This window comes from Pungitius pungitius, chromosome 15 (genome assembly GCF_949316345.1).
Source record: "Pungitius pungitius chromosome 15, fPunPun2.1, whole genome shotgun sequence".
In the NCBI taxonomy this organism is placed as follows: domain Eukaryota; kingdom Metazoa; phylum Chordata; class Actinopteri; order Perciformes; family Gasterosteidae; genus Pungitius; species Pungitius pungitius.
The window spans coordinates 3110276-3129815 of record NC_084914.1 but is presented as its reverse complement, the minus strand read 5'-3'; the positions used below and the strand labels follow the sequence as shown (position 1 = coordinate 3129815).

At 46.5% G+C, this 19540-nt stretch overlaps 4 protein-coding genes across 16 annotated transcripts in view; 2 read left to right on the top strand and 2 right to left on the bottom strand.

Annotated features, from left to right (window-relative positions):
* Positions 1–6439, top strand: part of obscnb (obscurin, cytoskeletal calmodulin and titin-interacting RhoGEF b) — a 34958-nt gene extending 28519 nt beyond the window's left edge. For 7 of the 8 annotated variants that reach the window (XM_037457336.2, XM_037457334.2, XM_037457335.2 and 4 more), the window contains 17 exons: positions 76–132; positions 677–816; positions 941–1141; positions 1229–1305; positions 1392–1562; positions 1665–1824; positions 1965–2081; positions 2212–2376; positions 2509–2667; positions 2778–2955; positions 3070–3183; positions 3272–3439; positions 3536–3638; positions 3734–3863; positions 3969–4062; positions 4208–4250; positions 4451–6439. In XM_037457336.2, the coding sequence (XP_037313233.2) occupies positions 76–132; positions 677–816; positions 941–1141; positions 1229–1305; positions 1392–1562; positions 1665–1824; positions 1965–2081; positions 2212–2376; positions 2509–2667; positions 2778–2955; positions 3070–3183; positions 3272–3439; positions 3536–3638; positions 3734–3863; positions 3969–4062; positions 4208–4250; positions 4451–5579 (3206 nt within the window). In that variant the 3' untranslated portion in view covers positions 5580–6439. The remainder of the gene's footprint in view (positions 1–75; positions 133–676; positions 817–940; positions 1142–1228; positions 1306–1391; positions 1563–1664; positions 1825–1964; positions 2082–2211; positions 2377–2508; positions 2668–2777; positions 2956–3069; positions 3184–3271; positions 3440–3535; positions 3639–3733; positions 3864–3968; positions 4063–4207; positions 4251–4450) is intronic. The other variant, XM_037457328.2, reaches the window with a different exon arrangement.
* Positions 6437–11429, bottom strand: guk1a (guanylate kinase 1a). 3 transcript variants are annotated; one of them, XM_062557867.1, is made up of 7 exons: positions 11157–11429; positions 8285–8398; positions 8132–8173; positions 7771–8006; positions 7596–7680; positions 7430–7515; positions 6437–7261 (listed from the first exon to the last, which is right to left on the bottom strand). In XM_062557867.1, exons 1-7 carry the CDS (start codon positions 11176–11178, stop codon positions 7223–7225), a joined length of 624 nt encoding a protein of 207 aa, XP_062413851.1. In that variant the 5' UTR covers positions 11179–11429; the 3' UTR covers positions 6437–7222. The 3 variants fall into 3 exon arrangements, with proteins under 3 accessions (XP_062413851.1, XP_037313609.2, XP_062413852.1); XM_037457712.2 differs by lacking the exon at positions 11157–11429 and adding an exon at positions 10231–10563; XM_062557868.1 differs by lacking the exon at positions 11157–11429 and adding an exon at positions 8941–9073.
* On the top strand, positions 10409–13927 carry c15h1orf35 (chromosome 15 C1orf35 homolog). Of its 2 annotated transcripts, none has more exons than XM_037457671.2 (9): positions 10409–10544; positions 10876–10997; positions 11737–11887; positions 11974–12019; positions 12133–12215; positions 12494–12566; positions 12745–12824; positions 12980–13090; positions 13600–13927. In XM_037457671.2, exons 2-9 carry the CDS (start codon positions 10901–10903, stop codon positions 13853–13855), a joined length of 897 nt encoding a protein of 298 aa, XP_037313568.2. In that variant the 5' UTR covers positions 10409–10544; positions 10876–10900; the 3' UTR covers positions 13856–13927. The 2 variants fall into 2 exon arrangements, with proteins under 2 accessions (XP_037313568.2, XP_037313567.2); XM_037457670.2 differs by having other exon boundaries at positions 12706–12824.
* A 1746-nt stretch (positions 13928–15673) lies between these two features.
* arf1 (ADP-ribosylation factor 1) lies at positions 15674–18835 on the bottom strand. 3 transcript variants are annotated; one of them, XM_062557869.1, is made up of 5 exons: positions 18742–18835; positions 17708–17893; positions 17489–17599; positions 17226–17350; positions 15674–17107 (listed from the first exon to the last, which is right to left on the bottom strand). In XM_062557869.1, the coding sequence occupies exons 2-5, from the start codon at positions 17850–17852 to the stop codon at positions 16949–16951; spliced, it is 540 nt and encodes a 179-aa protein (XP_062413853.1). In that variant the 5' UTR covers positions 17853–17893; positions 18742–18835; the 3' UTR covers positions 15674–16948. The 3 variants fall into 3 exon arrangements, with proteins under 3 accessions (XP_062413853.1, XP_062413855.1, XP_062413854.1); XM_062557871.1 differs by having other exon boundaries at positions 17708–17894; positions 18746–18821; XM_062557870.1 differs by lacking the exon at positions 18742–18835 and adding an exon at positions 18442–18610 and having other exon boundaries at positions 17708–17894.
* Between the last annotated feature and the right edge of the window lie 705 nt (positions 18836–19540).

Genomic DNA, 19540 nt, shown 5'->3' with positions numbered 1-19540 from the left:
TCCACCACCTCTACATCCATCAGTGTAGCCATCCGATCAATACGATTCTCATCCAATCATCAATTTGTTATTCAGACAGCTCACAGAATCTTGAAGTGCTCCAGTGGATGAAATCTTGGCCCAAAACTACCAGTATGTATCCGGAGTGCATCAACTTTACAATTAATATACGTTTGAAGTATAAACACAGGTCACCTGTGGAAACATTTTTGAGTAAACTAAATGTGGAGGTGAAGCGACGCCAGTATCACCTTTTCCTGCGTCAGCAAAGAAATCTGCTGAACAGCTCATTAGAAGCGGATTTCAAAGTGTCTTTTTTTTATTTTTAAGGTGACTATGAAGTCTCTGGTTGGAATCAATGCTCAGCGACACCAAAGTGAAGCGCTCAGATAACCTGTGTTATCTGTGATGTAGCGTTTTTTCGCATGTCGATACTTACCTTTTACAATGAAATGACTGTTGTGGATTTATTTATTTTTTTTCCCCCCCTTTTACACGACGGAAAATAAATAAATACGAATTAATTACTAGGGTAATGGTTTGAATGTTTAGACAAAGTGTGACACTTTTTATATATTTTTTTCAATCTGACGTCCTCTCCTCCCCCTTCGCACGACTGACCTTGCCCTCCTCTAAACCGCCTCCCTCCGTCCTTCGCCCCCCCCCCCCGCCTCAGCTTCTTTGCGCGTGCCCGGCGTTGACAGTGACGACGAGACCAAGACCCCCTCTGCGTCGCCCCATCACGGCCGCTCTCGCCCCCCCTCCCTCATCGCCGACTCCTCCTCGGAATCCGACGAGGGGGACGCCAGGGGAGAGGTGAGATGCGCCGAAGTTCTCAGTGGGACATTTTTGTTAAACTGTAAAAAATATTTAAAAAAACTGTGTGAAAACACAACAGCGATTGGGTTTAACATCGTAGTGGATTGAATGTATTTTTCAGATGTGCGACATCTATGTGGCAACGGCTGACTACAGCCCCACCTTGGCAAGCAAAGAGTCCATCTCCCTCAAGGAGGGACAGTATGTGGAGGTTCTGGACTCGGCTCATCCACTCAAGTGGTTGGTCCGGACCAAACCCACCAAAAATACCCCGTCCCGTCAGGGCTGGGTCTCACCCGCCTACCTGGACAAGAAGCTCAAAGTACGTCTTAAAGATAAAATCCCTCATTTTCTCTACCACTTTGACTCGTTGTCTTGAACTTTATAGTAAATATCTGTGTTGTTTCAGCTCTCTGCGGATGCGAGTGACCTCCCTGAGACGAGCTCAGAGGAGGTGTCTGAGGGCGAATACAAAAGGAAGCTATTGTAAGCTGAAGCCTCCGTACACTCAGTTTCAGAATACTGTCACTAAAGGATGTATCATGACCAACTGGTATTTCCAAAACCCTCAGCCAACTCATCCAGGAGCTGGTCAATGGCGAGTCGCAGTTTGTCAAGGAGATAGACTTCTTTACGTCGCATCACCGGAAGCATGCCGACGGCCCCGATGCACCGCCCGATGTCAGCAGCCAGAGGGACGCCATCTTCAGGAACATCGACGATATCAACTCCTTCCACAGCGAGTGAGCTCACCTCGTCGCGACTGACCAGTCCGATACGTCGGAATCGGCATTCTAATCTCAAACCCCTAAATGCGGTTCTTTCCCAAACAATTTTCATTTTAGGGCGTTCCTCCCGAAGTTGAACGACTGCGACACGGATGACGACGTCGCCATGTGCTTCCTGAAGAACAAGGAGGGCTTCGAGAGGTACCTCCACTACCTCGTCGGTCAGAGTCGGGCCGAGGCGGCTGTCAGCGACAAGGCCGTTCACCGCTTCTTCAAGGTAACCCTCCTCTCACCATCAAGCGCCCATTCGCTCATCTAACGTGTAAATGCGTTGTCACAAGCGTGACTGTGAAGGGACTCTGGACCAGAATAAATATTTGAACTTCAAAGAAATCTCACCTTTTTGTTACGTTGTAGGAGTACACAGAGAAAGTGCAGGCCAGTGCAGACCCCGCTGACCCGCCGGTACGCAGCATCAACGCCAGCCTCCAGCAACCTCTGGAGAGGATTCAGAAGTACAAGGCCGCACTCAAGGTAGCTTTTGAACTCGCTCCACACACACAAACCTTTGAGGAGAGGTCATCGCCTGCATTGCAGACGGTTGGTTCTCTTCCTCTGCCACGGAGGTTTGAATGACTGATCTCCTCCCTCCTTTAACCTTCAGGAGCTCATCCGAAACAAGGCCAAAAATGGCCAGAACTGCTGCCTTCTGGAAGAAGCTTATGCCATGGTGTCCGCGCTCCCCCAGCGCTCCGAGAACACCCACCACGTCTCCATGATCGAGAACTACCCGGCCACACTGGACGTACTGGGGGAGCCGATGAGACAGGTCGGTGGTGTTTCTGTCCAACGCAGTGATGGTGACCGATAGCCAGCCGTCACTTAGTAACCGTGTAACATCATTTTATTTGTCATAGACATGTCCTAAATATGCAGGATTCTTCTTCTCTTTTGAAACCAGGGACCTTTCCAAGTGTGGGAGGGGGCTCCGGGAATCAGGTCGTCCTCCAGGGGGCACCACCGCCACGTGTTCCTGTTTAAGAACTACTGCATAATCTGCAAGCCCAAGAGGGACAGCGACACCGACTCGCAAGCATACGTTTTTAAGAACATGATGAAGGTGAGACTTTTTTCCCCATCACAACTTCTTCTTTATGCTCATCTTCCCCCGACCACCAGCTTGAATGAAGCTCTCTGTGTTCCCCCCCCCCCCCCCCTCTCCCTTTGCAGCTGAACAACATTGACGTGAACGAGACGGTGGAGGGCGACGACCGCGCCTTCGAGATCTGGCACGAGCGCGAGGACTCCGTGAGGAAGTACACCTTGCAGGCCCGCACCGTGACCATCAAGAACTCGTGGCTGAGAGACTTCCGAGAGCTGCAGCAGCGATACAGCACGCCTGCGTGGAGTCAGTGGAGCACACACACACACACACACACACACACACACACAATAAATGTTGCTTTTGATCACTCAAAAATGTATTTTGACTACCTGATCCTCATCAAATTCCCCCCCACAGGTCCTCCTGACTTTGATGCAATTCTAGCAAACTGCACAGCCGAGCTGGGGCAGACGGTTAAGCTGGCCTGCAAAGTCACCGGCGTGCCCAAACCCGCCGTCACATGGTACAAGGGTACGCCGCTCTTGTCCTTTAAAGATGGGGGAGCCACGGTCCCGCCCACTTAGCGACGGGCTGAGGCTGAACGTGTGTTTTCCCTCAGACGGACGCGCCGTGCAGGCCGACCCCCACCACATCGTCATCGAGGACCCGGACGGCTCCTGCACTCTGATCTTGGACAACATGACGGCCGACGACTCGGGGCAGTACATGTGCTTCGCCACAAGCTCGGCCGGCAACGCCAGCACTCTCGGCAAGATCACCGTCCAGAGTGAGTGGCATGAACCACACCGAAGGCTCCAAGCTGCACTCATCCATCTGTTATTATTTAATGCCGCATTCTGTTCTCTACCCCGTTTCCCCGCAGTGCCTCCGCGGTTCGTGAATAAAATGAGGAACGCCACGTTTGTTGCCGGAGGAGACGCTCAGTTCACCTGCGTCATACAGAGCGCCCCCAACCCCAAGATCAGGTAGAAACCTTTTTAATTCAATCCGGACGCCCCTTTGAACCTCCAGCCTCCCTCCGTGTAAGCATCTTTTCTTCTTTTATTTCTTCATGAACAAGGTGGTTCAAAGAGGGCCGGCTGCTGACCGACCAGGAGAAGTATCAGACCCACAGCGAGCTCCGCAGTGGCGTCCTGGCCCTGGCCATAAAGAACCTGACGGAGAGAGACCTCGGACACTACGAGTGCGAGGTTGGTGGGCGCTGAAAGTTCATGCTTGAATCACGAAGCTAAATTCTAACTCGGGTTGCGGTGAGTCATCTGTGAGACTGTGAAAATATCGCCTGCTTTCGCCAGCTGTCTAATCGCCTGGGGACGGCCAAGTGTGGCGCCGAGCTCGCCCCCCCCTCTGCTGCTGCTGCAGCTCGCGGGCAGGCCATCCACATCGAAGGTAGGAACACCGACTTCTAGAGAGAGTTCCCTTTGCTGACCATTGTTATTTGTAGATGTTAGAAATGCATAATTGCATCTAGTTGAGTTGTGACTATTTTTTTGCACTTTAATGTCGTAAATGTCATTCTGCTTCCACCCCGTAGTTACTGAACAGGAGACGAGAATACCGAAGAAAACCATCATCATGTAAGTGGGAACAGGCTCAAATTGCCTTGATGCTGCTGATTGGACATCAAATAATCGTCTTGATGTCCTCTTTGGCCATGTTTGTGCATCAAACCCCCCCCCCCCCCCCCCCCAAACTGCTTCCAGATACGCTTTTCATTCGAGTTTCTTCACGTCTCTTATATTGTCTCTCTCTCTCTCTCTCTGTGTCTTTCCACCAGTGAGGAGACCATAACCACTGTGGTGAAGAACCCACGTGTGAGGAGGCACAAGTCTCCCGGAGGCCACCGCTCAGAGACCTCCAGCCAGGAGCCCCCCGTGGCCCGGCCGAGGAGGATGCCGCCTGCCCCGAGGAGGACCGCCGTGCCCACGCTGTACGTCACCGTACCGGAGGGCGCCGCAGCGAGAGCCCCGGAGGGCAGGCCCGGGTGGGTGGAGGTGGAGGAGGTCATCGAGTACAAGGTGAACAAATCGCCCCGGCTATCGAGGAGGAGGGGCGCCTCCCCCGCAGGGTCCGACCGCGCAGCACTGGCCCCCAGGCCCAGAAGATCTACGCCGGGGAACCCGAACACCAACAACTCCAACAACAAGCTGGTGGAGCAGGCCCAGCTGCAGGGAGACCTCAGCAGCCAGCCGCTCTCCTGGGAGGAGGAGGAGGAGGAGGAGGAAGAGGAGGGTGGTGTCCCCTCCGATTCGGCCCCGGGAGTCACAGGAGAGCCGCGCGAGCTCTCGTCCGTCCTCAGTCCAGCCGGGGAGGACAGCGAGGACGATCAAACCATCGTCTTTGAACCCGACGACGATGAAGAGGAGGATCACAACTCGCTCGGAGGACCGCACCCAGAGGTTCTGACCCGAGGCGGCCGCGTTTTGACCCTGGAAGACTTGGAGGACTACGTCCCGGTAGACGGAGAGACCTACGGGGCGTCCGGCGGCAGGGCGTCTCTCCTCGCAGAGAAGCCCTGTGAGATCTCGGTGCTCCAGAGGGAGATCGGCGGCGCCGCCGTAGGACAGCCGGTGCTCCTCAACGTGGGGCGGCCCGTGGCGGCCCAGCGCCAGCAGAAAAGCGGCTTCTTCGGCCGGTTCAGGGAGCATCTCTCCGGCAGCCTTTTCTCATCCGGGGGCCCAGCGGCCGGCGGAGGAGGAGGACAGTCCAGAGCCGAGAGGACCGTCCCCATCCAAGTGAGCCGCGCCGAGGTCCAAGTGAAGCCTTCGTACCGCTCCGAGGTGCAGAGGGTCGAGGGCGGGAAGCAGAGCTTCAAGACCAAAGTGTCCACTCGGACCTACGGCTATACGTCGGTGGGAAACCCAGTCACTCTTCAGATCGGCGACAACCTCCATCAGAACCAGTAGGAGCCCTCTTCGTCTGAAATGGGGGACGTTTTGACTTACAGGAACAAGGCAGAAGAGTCAAAGTATTAATGTTACCGTGAGAATGTTTGTCCTCAACTGCTTTGTTACGTGCAGAATGTCCGACACAGAGAAAAAAAAAAATCTGATTAAAAGTAGACACAAAGAAACGATCATAGGGTATATTTAGGTATATATGTATTTGGGGGGGGGGGGGTTTACTTTTGTACCTTTTGCAGTGCTTTAGCTTCCTGGAGCAGCAAATGTTGGAATTAGTGAGGTCACCTCTAGTTGTTTTAAGTTCATTTAAATCAACATAACTTTGGCTGTTTATTTTAAATCGAAGATTTGCGGTCAAATTAAAACACAATTTCTTCTTTAGGTGTTTGAATTATTTATTAGTGAGCAGCTTTTAACAAATATGACATTTCTTAGTAAACCATTTGTAAAGTGGACCCTTTTCACTCTGTGACTGCATGTGTTATTTGTTACCAGGAAACAGAGGTTTGCACCAATAATTAAATGTGACACTTTCTGATTAAGTGCAATCGCCGGGTCACATGGAAGTGAGATTATTTAAATGGGCGCCTTCACGGATCTGCTCCTCCAAACCAGATGCGTTTATCGAGAATAAGCAGATCTCTAATGTTGTATTTGAGAACGCTCACAACATCTACTACCTTTTTAATAGCGACTAGAAACAGTACCTGGCCCTTGAAGATGTGTGGTGGTGTTTTAAAAAAAAAGGTATTTTATTCAAGGATTGGGTTAACGTTAACGCACTGATGGATTGTAATGGCTTGTACTTTATGTGTCTCTTTTTCAAATGTGTTTTAGTTCTCTAATAAATGGTTTTACTGCAATTAAGTATTGACTGTTTCTTTCACAATGCTTACATGTAAACACACAAATGCTTAAAAAAAAAAAAAATGCTGTCTAAAAATCGCCTTGAAAGACCAAGTACGGAAAAGGAGATTACATGGTACGTTATATTAATGTGCTGTAAAGAAGTGTTATAATAAAAAGCTTGAGTGGTCAGTAACAGGCAGTTAGTGAAACAATTGGACAAACTTTTTACAATCCTGCTGCTGCCACACATTCCAGAAGCTAAAAGTGGCTACGAGGTCTTCAAATAAATGAGAAGAACATTTTCATTTTACTGTAGAGGTGAAGCTGCAGAATGATGAAGTTTTTCAAATTTACAATTGTAAAAGTAAAATGAAAATTGGTTGGGGAAAAAAAAAAAGGCATTTTTTAAGTGACAATTTACAATGTGTGGTTTTAAGCCGCATTTTCTATCTCTGTTCACCACATACACCAGGAGCACATTAAGTAAGCATCATCGGAGCAACTTCTGTTCATACGAGGGAAAATAACTATGTGGGAAGTTTCCGCTCACGAAAATAAATATATATATATATATATAAAAAAGACTCAGATATAATTTAGTTAGTAACTGCTCTAGATACCTTATAAAAAACCTGCTTTATTTGTGTCCCCGCTCGGGGATGTTTGTTGGAGTTCCACAGACCAACATCTGAGGGAATGTTCACGACTGGAGGTCTTGGGGGGGCGGGGGGGGGGGCACTTTTTTTTGAGGAGTGGATGGTCAGGAACAAAAAAGGGTCTCAGGACGCCTCGGGCCCCTACGAGGACATGTTCACCTTCTTGACCTTAGTGATTTCCTACAGAGAGGGATGAACATATTTTTATCATCCTCATTGCTCTTTAAAACATTTAATTTCACTGTGAACAAAGACATCAAAGAACGCTCGAGTCAATGCGTTAAAGCAGAGTTTGAACCAGTTTCGATCATTCAATGTTAATAAGTGTGCTTTGCAATAGAAGCTCACCTCGAGAAGAGCCTGCTTCAACTCCCCGTAGGCGTCCTCCAATTTATCATTGATGATTAGGAAATCAAACATTCCAGGTTCTTTACCTAGAAGGACATCAATATGTTTTAGACTCGTCTCCCTCAACGTTTATATCATTTAATACAGAGCGTAAAGAAACACCTACTGAACTCCATGTCCTCCTTGGCTGCTTTTAAACGCTTCTGCAGGCTCTCCTCCGACTCGGTCTTTCTGTCCCTTAAACGTTTTTCCTGGAAAAACCAAGCAGAGCGTCGACAAGTATTCACGACACCCCAGAAACCCGCGGGGACGAGACGCGCCTCCGCGCGCCCGCTGCTCACCAGGACGCCGATGGACGGGGGCTGGATGGAGACGTAGATGGGACGGAGGTCCGTGGCCTTGATGTTCTTCACGCCCTGCATGTCCACGTCCAGGATGCAGATGAGGTTCTTGGCCTGCACGTCCTGCACGGCGGCCTTGCTGGTCCCGTACATGTTGCCCGAGAACTCGGCGCTCTCTATGAAATCGCCCTTTTCGATCCCCGTCCGCATCACCTCCCGTGTGACGTAATGGTAATCTGAGCGCACGTGGGGGAGGGGGGGGGGGGGGGGGGGGGGGGGGGGGGGGGTGAGAACGAAACAGAAACTCAAGAAATATGCGCTGCTGTTACACAGGTCCCGAAAGAGGAAGAACTGGTTGTACCTTTTCCATCCTCCTCTCCGGGCCGAGGGTTTCTGGTTGTATCTGAGGATCGAGACGACGTTTAGTGTGTACTGTGTTGTGTTGCTGGAAAAAAGGGGAACGTCCCAAATGAACATCCATACAAATATCCAACATAGAGCTCGGTGTACTTACGGGAAACGCTGAAGCCAAAGACACTGTCGTATTCCTTCAAGAGCTTCTTCAACAGAGTGCTCTTCCCTGCCCCGGACGGGCCGCTGAACACCACGGGCCTGGGTCCAGCCATCGCTGTGGGGGGAGGGGGGGGGGCAAAGACAGAGGGTGGAGGGGTGACACACATGGCCTGGAAACTCACGGCATCCGTCTCTATAGGAGCGGAGATACACATCGGAGCAGGTTGGCACCTGATAAAACGCAAAGCCAGCTGCTTTAAGTGCCACCACGGGACCAAAGAATCGTCCACGGGGGGGGGGAGGGGGGGGGAGAGCAAGAGGGCAATCAACGGGGACTTGACTGCGGCGCGCGGAGCAATTAGCACTGATCAGGAGAGCCTGTCTCTGCTTGAGGTGGCGGGATTAAAAAACAGAACAAATAAGACCCACGAGAGGCTTAAAAGGGGAAAGCTTTTTAGAGACCTGGGTCCAGTTTTCAAACAAACATCTTTAAGCTCCCTTTAACTAAATGAAGTCCAATCACCAACAAAAGCTGTAACCATAGTTCTTGTAGAAGTACAAATATCTCATATTTCCTACCCAGCTTTTCTTGTGTTACCGACATTGCTTTAAGGTGAGCGAATAAAGTAAAGAACATTTAGTTTTACTAAAGCTTACCTTTCGTCCGCACACACGGAGCTCAGGCTGCACGATGCAAGTGAGCGAGGAGGGTGCGCGTCTGTGCGAGACAAGTCCATTGTGTTTTGAGTGTGGGCGGGTTTCATTTCTAGTCCCACCTTGTGCAGGTGCAGATGACAGAGTTTCTTTTTCGGAAGCATAAACGTCTATGAACACCCAAACGGGTACCTTTTTAGATAGTAATACACCTATTTGCATCAAGTTTTACAATTAAAGAAGGACAACAAATGATTATTTTCATCATAGTCATTTATACTACCGTCCACGGCTATTCTTGCACAATAACCTCACCGACATTTTTGGCGCCGCATTAATAGCTGCAGGCAGAAGGTGCTTTAACTCTGCAATTGATTGACAGCTGCCTCCTCGCTCACGGCCATCAGTGGTCCGTTTGTGGTCACACAGATGAGTGCGTGACGCCGCTCAGACACAGCGGAGATTATTTACCTGATCAACTGTTTTGCATTTAAAAAATTAAAAATAAATAGCACACAAGCGGGTTTCTATGCTGCTTTTCTTGAGTTAAGACTATAAGCAGGTCAAAGATATGATAGAAAGCTATGGCGCACACACACACACACACACACACACTCTCTCACAAATGAGAAGCTGCAAGTTTACGATCACAGAGGGCTGACTAAGCACCTCGTGATTCATCTCCGACTGAAACCACATTCACATCATGTGAAATCCATCAGGTCACAGCGGTCCGAGGCGCTGAAATACATCGTTTTTCTCACATGTGATCTTTGATTGCCTGTATTTTTCTTGACCATATTGAATGTCTTTGGCGCGGGTTGTCGACTTGCCAAATTGTGTTAGCATTTTAAAATAACACATCTAAATGAATCTCGTGCACTTGAGATTCGCATGGGATCGGTGAACCTGTGTTGGTAAATGCAAACCAGTGAGTCGTAGCCTGGGGAAAACCAGTATGACTGCTTCGGGCGTAGACACCGATGTGTCAGGCGATCAAGCACAATCATAATGTAGCCGTAACAATTTGAGATTCTAAGTATTGAAACGGTGCATGCGGCCGTAAATGAGGGCTTTAGAACACCTCAGCATTAGGCGTTAACAAATGAATGGCTAACGATGAGTGAAAGGGACAGGTGACGTTGCATCAGCAAGACTTAACCGTGCTCAGGGAACGCAAACAATCCGACCCCTCTCACGCCCGAGGAAATGACTGTCTGTGCAGCCTAGTGATGATGCCATGACAACACAAACAGGTTATGAACGGGACACATATGACGCCTTCCCTCCTACCTGTCAATAGCCTGGAAAAATATCTCATGTACATCGGGAGTTACGTTAGTCCGAGATTGTAGGCCGCTCTCCGGATGACTTTCTCCCTCCTCAGTACTTGCTATTTGCTGTAATAGCCATGATGGGAAACTGTGCTGCCTACGTCATCACTGTGGGTCGAAACCTCCGCACGTTAGGTTCGCGGGCATCGGGAAAACGCAGGATAAAACAGAGAAGGCGGAGTGTTGTTATCATTAGCCTCATAACGGAAATAACGATATAAAGCCAGCGTTAAATCACACAACTAACTGGTAACAGCAACTCCCACATTAACGGTAAGAGAATACGCACTGTTATGACTAGCTATGATTTGAGGTCGCACTTTCAACGTCAGCTACAATAGTCTGACCTAGCTTCAGCTGAACTCTCCTTTGTATACCTATTCCCATCGGTTTGTGCCAATATTTTCGAAAAGTACGGGCTAAGTTAATCAATTTCATTTAAGGGTTTAAGCGAACAATGCCACGAAGGCACCGGTTGTTCCAAATAACAAGAAAACCTAACACAAAACTACCCGGATGAGTCCGAGGGCCGATCGCGCTCACGCGTGTGCTAATGTGGCTAACGTCAGTTGGCTAAGCTAATGGTGCGCCGCTTCTTCTCTAGGGACTCCAAAGTGACCTGCTAAAAAATGTTCGGTTCTTCGAGATCTGGAGGGGTCCGAGGAGGCCAGGACCAATTCAACTGGGACGACGTAAAGGTCGATAAACACAGAGAGAATTATCTCGGTAAGTTGTATTTGGATTTTCGAAATTCCGCCGAAGTGGCTGTCAGCGCTAACCAGATACAATTGCTAATAGCATTTGGCTAACTTTCAAACTACCGAGCAAAAAGCGGTTTTCACTAAACGCCATGGCTTTGGTTTTCCACGTGCTGCTTTTACATACCTTTCTCTGTGAGGTCCCTCATTACGCGGGGTTCTGGCTGCTTGGTATCAGTCCCGTTTTACACTCTACAAACAGCTGGTCCACGTTCCTTATTGCTCCCCTTATCAAAGTGAGTACACACACGTAGCCCCTCTGCTATCTGAGCTGCTGGCAGCATGTCAGTACACCAAACGAGGGCTACGTAATAGCACGCACCACAGCTGTGCCACAAAACAAACACATTTCGTTAGGAACATGGCTTTAATAGAGGAGTCGTACACCTCTACCGCCTCAACAGCATTAAAAAAAAAAAAAGAATTGTAAGTAGGGTGAGATCATCAGGTGACTGTGGCAAGGACGCGACCCTCGTTTTTGCCTCAGTGGCCTGTTGATTTATTGGGAGTTATTTATTCACCTGTTACACCAATGCGGAAGAATACGTGGCCAATAAAGCGATGCAATGATCGGTCATCAGTCAACTCAACCTACAAAGAAAAGGCATGATTGCAGATTGTTTTGACAATTGTTTGATATATTTTAAGTAGTTTTCCACCACAGATGAAAATAACATTAAATAACAATTTCTCCTTCTTGTTCCCAGGGAATTCTCTGATGGCGCCAGTAGGGCGATGGCAAAAAGGCAAGGATCTGTCATGGTACTCCAGAGATAAGAAAAGTGGTGCACCTTTGACCAAAGAGGAGGAAATTGCTGCTATCAAAGCCGCAGAGCACGAGGCGCTGATGGCTGCCCTGTACGTACACCGTCCTATAAAATAAATGGTTGACACGGTTCAGAGCGGGTCAACGAACTTTCGTTTTTTTTCCATTCTCCATCTAGAGGACACAGGAATGTAAAGAGGCAACCGACTGGCCTGACCAAAGAGGTAAGCTACTTTTCCTGCTACTGCTTTCACTCAAAAGCGTGTGAACAACTGTATCTTGCCTTAACCCCCCCCAAAAAGTAATATACACTTCATTTTCCCAACTTTGGAAAAAGGACCTTGCAGATGTTTGCAGGAGGGAAGAGGTTGATGGTGAGGAGAGAGATGTGGACCGTATCTCAGGCTTGGGAAGCTCAAGGTAATTTTCTTTTTTTTAAGAAACTTGTAAATCAAATTATTGTTGTTGAATATCCACTTTCCTGGGGTTCCGTCTATTAAAGAGTCCTACTTTGTTATATTTATAACATCTTTCTATCTTTATTACGGGGTTTGTTTTTGTTTTGGAAGGACAAATGTGGATATCTGTCCCAGAAGTCATTTGAATGCTCCTCTTGACATTGAAGTGATAAGAGCCTTGTTCCTCAATGCTCTGTGATTGTAAAGTGCGTAATTACAGTTGAGTGTTTTCATCCGCAGTGCAGGGTCGAGGAAAATGGTGCTCTCCCAAAAGGAAAAGGAGGCAGCTAAATTAGGCTTGCCTGTTTTTACAGTAAGTTCTTCTCCTCAATGCCAAAATATCACCAAACATCTTAAGGCACGTAACAGTAAGACTCGGGCAAATGCAGGTGTTTATAATTTGAAGGACAAAAAAAACAGCCTTTTGAATATTTTTTGTGGGTGGTGATCAGAATTCAACAGTTTCCTTGATCAAATCCACATCTCTACAGCACCACAAAACGGAAGGTTGTGCAGAAACAACGATATCGAAGACATCTCAGAGTGAAGAGAAGGCGGATGTGGAGCAACGGTGAGTGTTTACAATATATTGGATGCAGCCTGTGATGAACAGGATGAACCACCAGGTTGTTATGCATTGGTCTACTGGACAAAATGTCAGCGTGCAGCCACTTTATACGTCACCTGTTTAAGTCAATAATATTAAAGGTTTTTTGTTCTCCGTAGGGACGAGAGCAAAAAGAAAAAGAAAGAGAAAAAAAGCAAAAAGAAGAAGGAAAAAAAGAAGAAACGGCAAAGAAGAGACTCGTCCTCTTCGGACTCCGATAACAGAAAAAGGTTTGTTACTCCACAGATACTTGAGTGATTACTCGCCCTGAGAGTGGTGAAAATAGCAGAAACACTACAAAGTCCACATGTATTTGAAAGAGCATCTTAATTCTTTTGACCACATATCAATGGCATTTTATTATTATTATTATATTTCCAAAGGTTTCATCAAATAGTGGAGTTGTCCGATTTCCTGCACCAGCACTAGAGGGCACCAACGCACTGTCCTACTCAAAGCACTACCTTTTAAAATCAGGGTTCATGAATGAATGTGGTAGTGAGAAAGGAGCCACAATATAACATCAGCATGTGATGGAAGTGTACAGAACTAACTTATGTTTTTATGTGTTTTTAAACGTAGTCATTTGTTCATTTTAATAATAAGAAAATGACCTTGCAGCTGTCATCAGGGGGTTTTCTGTGGATGTCACTAAAAAGCTCATCTGGCAGCCTCTTTATCCCCGGCCTCATAGCGTCTCACCCGGTCACTGATTGTTTGTTTCCTTTTTGCTCTGCAGGCAGAGAAAGGACCACCATCATCATAATCCATCATACCACAGTCAGAGTGGAGCCAGACCCCATGACAGCCATTCAAGTGGGGGAGCAAAGGCCGAGCGACAGCCCTCCCACCCCCGCCATCGACGGCAGCGGCATGACACAGACTCCTCTGATGGGGGGTCTCCTGTCCCCCGTAACCCTGTCAGCCACAAGACGGCCCCTGCTGGCGGCGCACAAAGCCACAGGCGGCGCCACGACACAGACTCGGACCACTGATGTCCTTCCCACCCCCTCAATTCCAAGACTCGTAACACGGACGGAAAGCTCTGCCGACCCCCCCCCCCCCCCCCCCCCCCCCCCAGAGCCCAACGGACCGCAGGTGGAGAAAGGTTGATGTGTCTGACTCTCAGGCTTTGGCCTTCATGTTTTCTCTATTCATTAAGTTGGTGAATTAGTCACGGGACACTGGTGGCTTCTGTGTTGTTTGACAATACGTTTTTATATCGGATTTGATTTAAACCTCTAACTATTTCTATACAGTCTTTTTTTTTTTTTTTTTTTTTTTTAATTACAATGCAAGGTAAAATATTTTTGCAAATCAAACGGTGGACTTTTATGATTGTGTGGCCATGGGAATAAATATAAATCCCCTCTTTTTCGTGTATGCTGGAATATTTCTCCTGGAATCCTCCTGATTCTCCATGTTTACGACCGCTTAAGTAAAAGATCTCAAAGGCGGATACAAATGGAGTTGTCATTCTTTTATAATAAACATTTCTATTTCAGAAGGAATCACACTTTTGGCAGCTTCTCTGCAGAGCGTAAACTTTTAAAAGTTGCGGCAAGTTATCAGCACAGCAATGTTTAGAATAATTTAAATCAGCATTACAGCTACCTAATAGCTGGCAAAATAACACCTTTTTTTTAAGTTGCTCCTTTTGGGGCCTTGTACCTGTCCATCTGGTTGGTGCACTGCTCAGCAGCTTCACTTTTCCTTTTCTCAGTAGCGCCAGTGCTCCTTAATCCCTCACCGTTATAGGTTCTGCTCCCTGACTGGTGCGACACCATTGGAATGCTCTTCATTGGTCATAATAGAGTGTAGTGTTTGCATTTGCCTTGAATTGGTCTCAAAGAGGGTATTCTGCTGGCTGGCACCTGGGGGGCACTAAAAAAAAAAAAAAAAAGGAGCAAGGCATTCATAAGAGTGCAAAAAACCAGGCTGGTCCTTTTATACGGCCGAGTACCGTTAGACTGCCACACACAAACCAAGCTGACAGAGCAGCAGGAGAGGAGCCCACACAAAGCAGCCCTATGAGGGACCCCCAGACTCCGCCCCCTACCCCCCCCCCTCCCCGCCATACTTCCCTGCCATGTTTTATAGGCTTGGCTGCATTATCCATAGCAGCCTAATCAACCTGCAAGAATGTTTGTCCTGGATTGCCGCTACGACACAATGCGAAGCAGGGTGCGCTCTCCACATTACTGCTGCGACCCAAACACTGGGCGGTTTACATCGCATTTCTCTCCGGGTCAAAGGGTGACGGCCCCCACAGGCTGCAATGAAACCACGTTTTTGGGGTTGTTTCCCTTAAGTGCGTTGCTATTCGGTCAGGGATGCCACAAAGGCCATTTGTTTTATTAATCACTCCAATGAAATGTGAGAAAAAGCAGCGCACTCGCATCCGGCCCCTTTTCAAGGACGACATTGTGACCTCTGACAGAAGAATGGAGGATTAAATTAAAGAAACAATGGCTCGTTATTGTCACGGCAGCAGTTAACAGCGCCCTCCCTGTCGTGCTTTTCCTTCTATGACCAATGAAAATGTCTCACGTGGGAAAGACACTCAGAAGTTAAGAGAATATCAGGCATTTTTTGCTTGATCTATAACAAATAAAATGACTTATCGGTTGATTCACATGGCATTCAGCGCTATGGTTTGTATAAAAAAAGGTTGTAAAAGTGCTTTTTTAGTTGCAATGAAGAAAATTGTATTTCAAAAATACTACCAAGTATCGATAAAAGTTGCATTACACATTGTAACATTCAGCAGTTTTATTGCATAGAGTGTGAAAATGAAAATCAGTTGCAGAATAACAAATTGTCCAGTCACTTTAATTACAGTGCTTTTTCCTCACAAAACAAAAGCGTTACATACAAAACACACGTACTTAAGATTAACATAGTTCTCACAATTTTAGGCAGTTATAAATCACAAAACCAAATTTGATGTACCCTCAAGACATGTTCAGATAAGTAAAGCAAAACCCACACCTTTTGGAAAAGAAGCTTGGAAATAAAAAGGAAACATGTCTTGGATAGGAAGGCGTATGTTTGGCTTCTCTTAGTTACCCAAAGCACAACATGCTGCAGAGGAAGAAATACTGGCACCACGTTTAACATGTAGCTCAAACAGTTTGTATTGCCACCAAAACGCCACTGCTCAGATCTTGATAACCAAATGAAAGAAGAAAAAAAAAAAAAAGGCATGAATTGCGAGAGCTTTGAGTAAAGACAGAAGAGCCATTGTAGTGTCCATCTTCTTAAGTTACAAATACCGAAATTGAACTACAGTATCGGGCTGTTGAAATAATGCCGATGTAAACACCCAGTGACTATGCACGACCCAAACACCAACAGACCACATCATGCAGTTTGGCTAACAAGTACGTTTCAAAGGCAGCACATGATAAACCTGAGACTCCAAAATACAAAAACACAACGTGGTCTCAACATACTGCCTTTCAAACAACCGTGAAGCGGGTTGATGCCAGATCGTGGCAGCATCTCTCCGTTTGACAAAAGGCTGGTAAGTTTTAAACTTGGAAAAAAGGATGCAAGTACAAAGTGGCAATGCCTGCATATACTAAATGGCAATTTGAGTTGTGGGGGGGGGGGGCTGGTACTATGCAGTCACTTGTTAAAGTAACCACAGTTGCTGCAAGTAGTGCATACGTGTTTAAGTCAGTTTTTCTTCTTTTATTTAAAAGCCCATCACCCGCTACAGTACATGTGACCAGATAATGAGTCATCGGATTGCATCAAGGTCATCGTGCTGGTAAATTTGCATTCCTCACATCCCTTTTCTTATTCTATAGACGCATGGATGCCCATCAGACCCGAAAGAGAAATAATCACCACAGGATTCTATAGAGTGCAACAAGCTGCCCCGTTACCAAGTATATTTACATAAAATAATAATAAAACCTGACTGCTTTACAAGAATAGATCCTCCCCACCACTGGTCTGTAGGTTTATAACAATAACTTCTGAGGTATGGGCATCTTCCAGGGCTTCTTTTTGGAGAGGGTAACTCGGTTTTGCGAAACTTTAAGAGTAGAGCACATGTTCTAAGGGTGAAAAGCCGATGATTATTGTTTTTTGAGCTGACTAGACAACCAGTCCAGTCCTTCGTACAGGCCATCGCCAGTGGTGGCACAGGTCGCCTGGATGTACCAGTGCTTGCCACGTAGGCTGTGAAGACCCAACTTGTCTGTGAGTTCTGCTGCATTCATGGCATTGGGAAGGTCCTGAAAACAAAAGAAATAGTGAGAAAACCCAAACATTAAAGCCAACTTAAGGAGACCCACGACAGATGGGAATGATATACACCTGCTTCTTTAAAGTACCGTCACTAATAGGACTTACTTGTTTATTGGCAAACACTAATAGAACGGCGTCGCGGAGCTCGTCCTCCCCCAACATCCTTGAGAGCTCCTCACGAGCCTCCTGGACTCGCTCCCTGTCGTTGCTGTCCACAACAAAAATGAGACCTAGAACAAGAGCGAAAAGGGGAACAAATGATTAAGTGTGTGAAGTGTCTTGTATCCGTTTAATACGACAAAGTGGAAATTAAGTGAATATCATAAAACTTCTAAATCCAACAACCATCTGGACAAGACTATACGTACCCTGTGTATTCTGGAAGTAGTGACGCCACAGTGGTCGAATTTTGTCTTGACCGCCAACATCCCATACTGTAAAACTGATGTTCCTGTACTCTACAGTCTCCACATTAAAACCTTATAATGGGAAACAAACAATTGCATTCAGAATAAAGTCGGCGTCCTCATAAACCGTAACATTACAAAACAGATGAAGACGTCATTATTTTACATTGTTTGAGTTACCTATCGTGGGAATGGTAGTCACGATCTCTCCAAGTTTCAGCTTGTACAAAATAGTTGTCTTTCCGGCAGCATCCAAACCCACCATAAGGATCCGCATCTCCTTCTTCCCAAAGAAACTAAAGAGGCCTGCAAACATATTCCCCATGGCTGCTGGTGATGGGGACCTACTTTGGCTATAAAAAAAAACCTGAAAAGAAGAAAAAAAAATACATTCAGTATGACAGACTACGGTTTAGTATGAATACCATGAGTAATAAACAAGCATGAGTTTAAGCTTTTTGTTAATTAATCGATTAGTTGCAGGATTCAAACTCCACAAAGATACTGCAACTTGATCCAAGAGAACTTTCTTCTTTCCCATTTCAACACATGAACAACAATCGACGTTTCAATCACTTGGATCGATAACATCAAATTTATTGAGATGAATGAATGTCCGGGTGCGAAGTTACGCACTGAGGACTTCATTACTGGGACTAAGGTAAGCCTTTAGATATACAACCAGTAACGTAAAATGGGATTGACTCACGTTATAAGCTAAAGTTACGTCGGCCTTTATAGTAAATGAAAACCCACGGCGGCTCTCAGCAGTACTTTGAACTAACGTTAGTGCCATGACGGAATGCCCTAGCTAGCGTTACGTAAACAAATAGCGTTAGCTCGCTAAAGCTACGATGCTAAAACTCGCCCGACCGGTTTACATTTTCGATATGTCGTGAAAAATACACACTAACCCGTAAATACGCCAAGATGATTAGTCCATGCAAACGTAATGCAGAAGTTATACTGACACACGTTGAAGAGTAATTTGATAACAGGGGAAATTCAGATATTGAGACATCAGTTGACGTTAGCTAGCTAACGTTAGCATTCTCGGGTAAAGTTAGCCCTCGGCAGCCAGCCACAGTTTCCCTTTTCAACAAATATACATCGTAACCGCGCTCACAACTGTGGGTTTTTCTCGAAAAAGCTTGTTACACGACTGCGTTCGGCGACAAAGAAATTGACTTCGTAAAGGTGCTTCTCATACACTTACACGGTTGACGTTTCCTTCCTTGTTAAAGGCGTTTCCTTCCTCAGGAAAATGGCGTCGATCCGACACGTCAGAGGTTCCGTTCCTCCACAACTTCCGTCTAAACTGGGAGATGCCGCCTCCTGCGGCCGAGGGGAGAACTTCTATTTATTGGTTAATTGGCCCAGATTAACAAATCAAATCTGGCATATATTACTCTGCGTAATCACGAAGGGATAATTATTTATGGCTGTTGTTTATTGCATACTAGCCGCAAAATAACCAAAAGATTTGTAAACATTTGGAGGGTGTTTTTTTTTCGAACCCCGATAATAAATAAATAAATAACTCAGCAATAACAAAAAGGCTGCATTGCAACTCACCATCTCATAAACATAACCTATTCCTTATTGAGTCTTAAATACGATTTATTTAATTAACCCAGGCTAATTTGCAACTCTGGATGAACACATTATGCAAACAAGTGAACAAAAACATCTATAAATAGAGATAAACTATTGACGAACAGACTTTTGACTCCAGGCATCCGAGGTCATATTAGGAGTTTCTAGCGTGCATGCTTCCCTTTTAGTGTGTGTTGTTGTTTAAACTCTAGATGACGTTCATGTCGTTTTTTTTTATGGGTCCTTTATACTGTAATATTTAAATTGGTTAAACTACTTAGAGGTCTTTTTTTCAAACCATGCTACTTCCACTTCCGTTCGATCCTCAACCCGGGTCATCAAGGACAAGTCTACTATCCATGCCAGTTTAATTTTAACCAGGGTCAACTATGCCTGCTACCCCCCAGCAGAGGGGGC

What these genes read in the sequence shown, in the direction of transcription:
- guk1a (XM_037457712.2), bottom strand. Translation starts at nt 10,264, where the DNA reads ATGTACATGAGATATTTTTCCAGGCTATTGACAG. An exon ending in CAAGGAGGACATGGAGTTCA is followed by an intron (nt 7,516 to 7,595) that starts GTAGGTGTTTCT and finishes ATGTCCTTCTAG; the next exon opens with GTAAAGAACCTGGAATGTTT. An exon ending in TGAAGCAGGCTCTTCTCGAG is followed by an intron (nt 7,262 to 7,429) that starts GTGAGCTTCTAT and finishes CCCTCTCTGTAG; the next exon opens with GAAATCACTAAGGTCAAGAA.
- c15h1orf35 (XM_037457670.2), top strand. Translation starts at nt 10,901, where the DNA reads ATGTTCGGTTCTTCGAGATCTGGAGGGGTCCGAGGAGGCCAGGACCAA. An exon ending in ACACAGAGAGAATTATCTCG is followed by an intron (nt 10,998 to 11,736) that starts GTAAGTTGTATT and finishes TCTTGTTCCCAG; the next exon opens with GGAATTCTCTGATGGCGCCA. An exon ending in TCAGGCTTGGGAAGCTCAAG is followed by an intron (nt 12,216 to 12,493) that starts GTAATTTTCTTT and finishes TTTCATCCGCAG; the next exon opens with TGCAGGGTCGAGGAAAATGG.
- arf1 (XM_062557869.1), bottom strand. Translation starts at nt 17,852, where the DNA reads ATGGGGAATATGTTTGCAGGCCTCTTTAGTTTCTTTGGGAAGAAGGAG. An exon ending in GACTACCATTCCCACGATAG is followed by an intron (nt 17,600 to 17,707) that starts GTAACTCAAACA and finishes TCCCATTATAAG; the next exon opens with GTTTTAATGTGGAGACTGTA. An exon ending in CTACTTCCAGAATACACAGG is followed by an intron (nt 17,351 to 17,488) that starts GTACGTATAGTC and finishes CTCTTGTTCTAG; the next exon opens with GTCTCATTTTTGTTGTGGAC.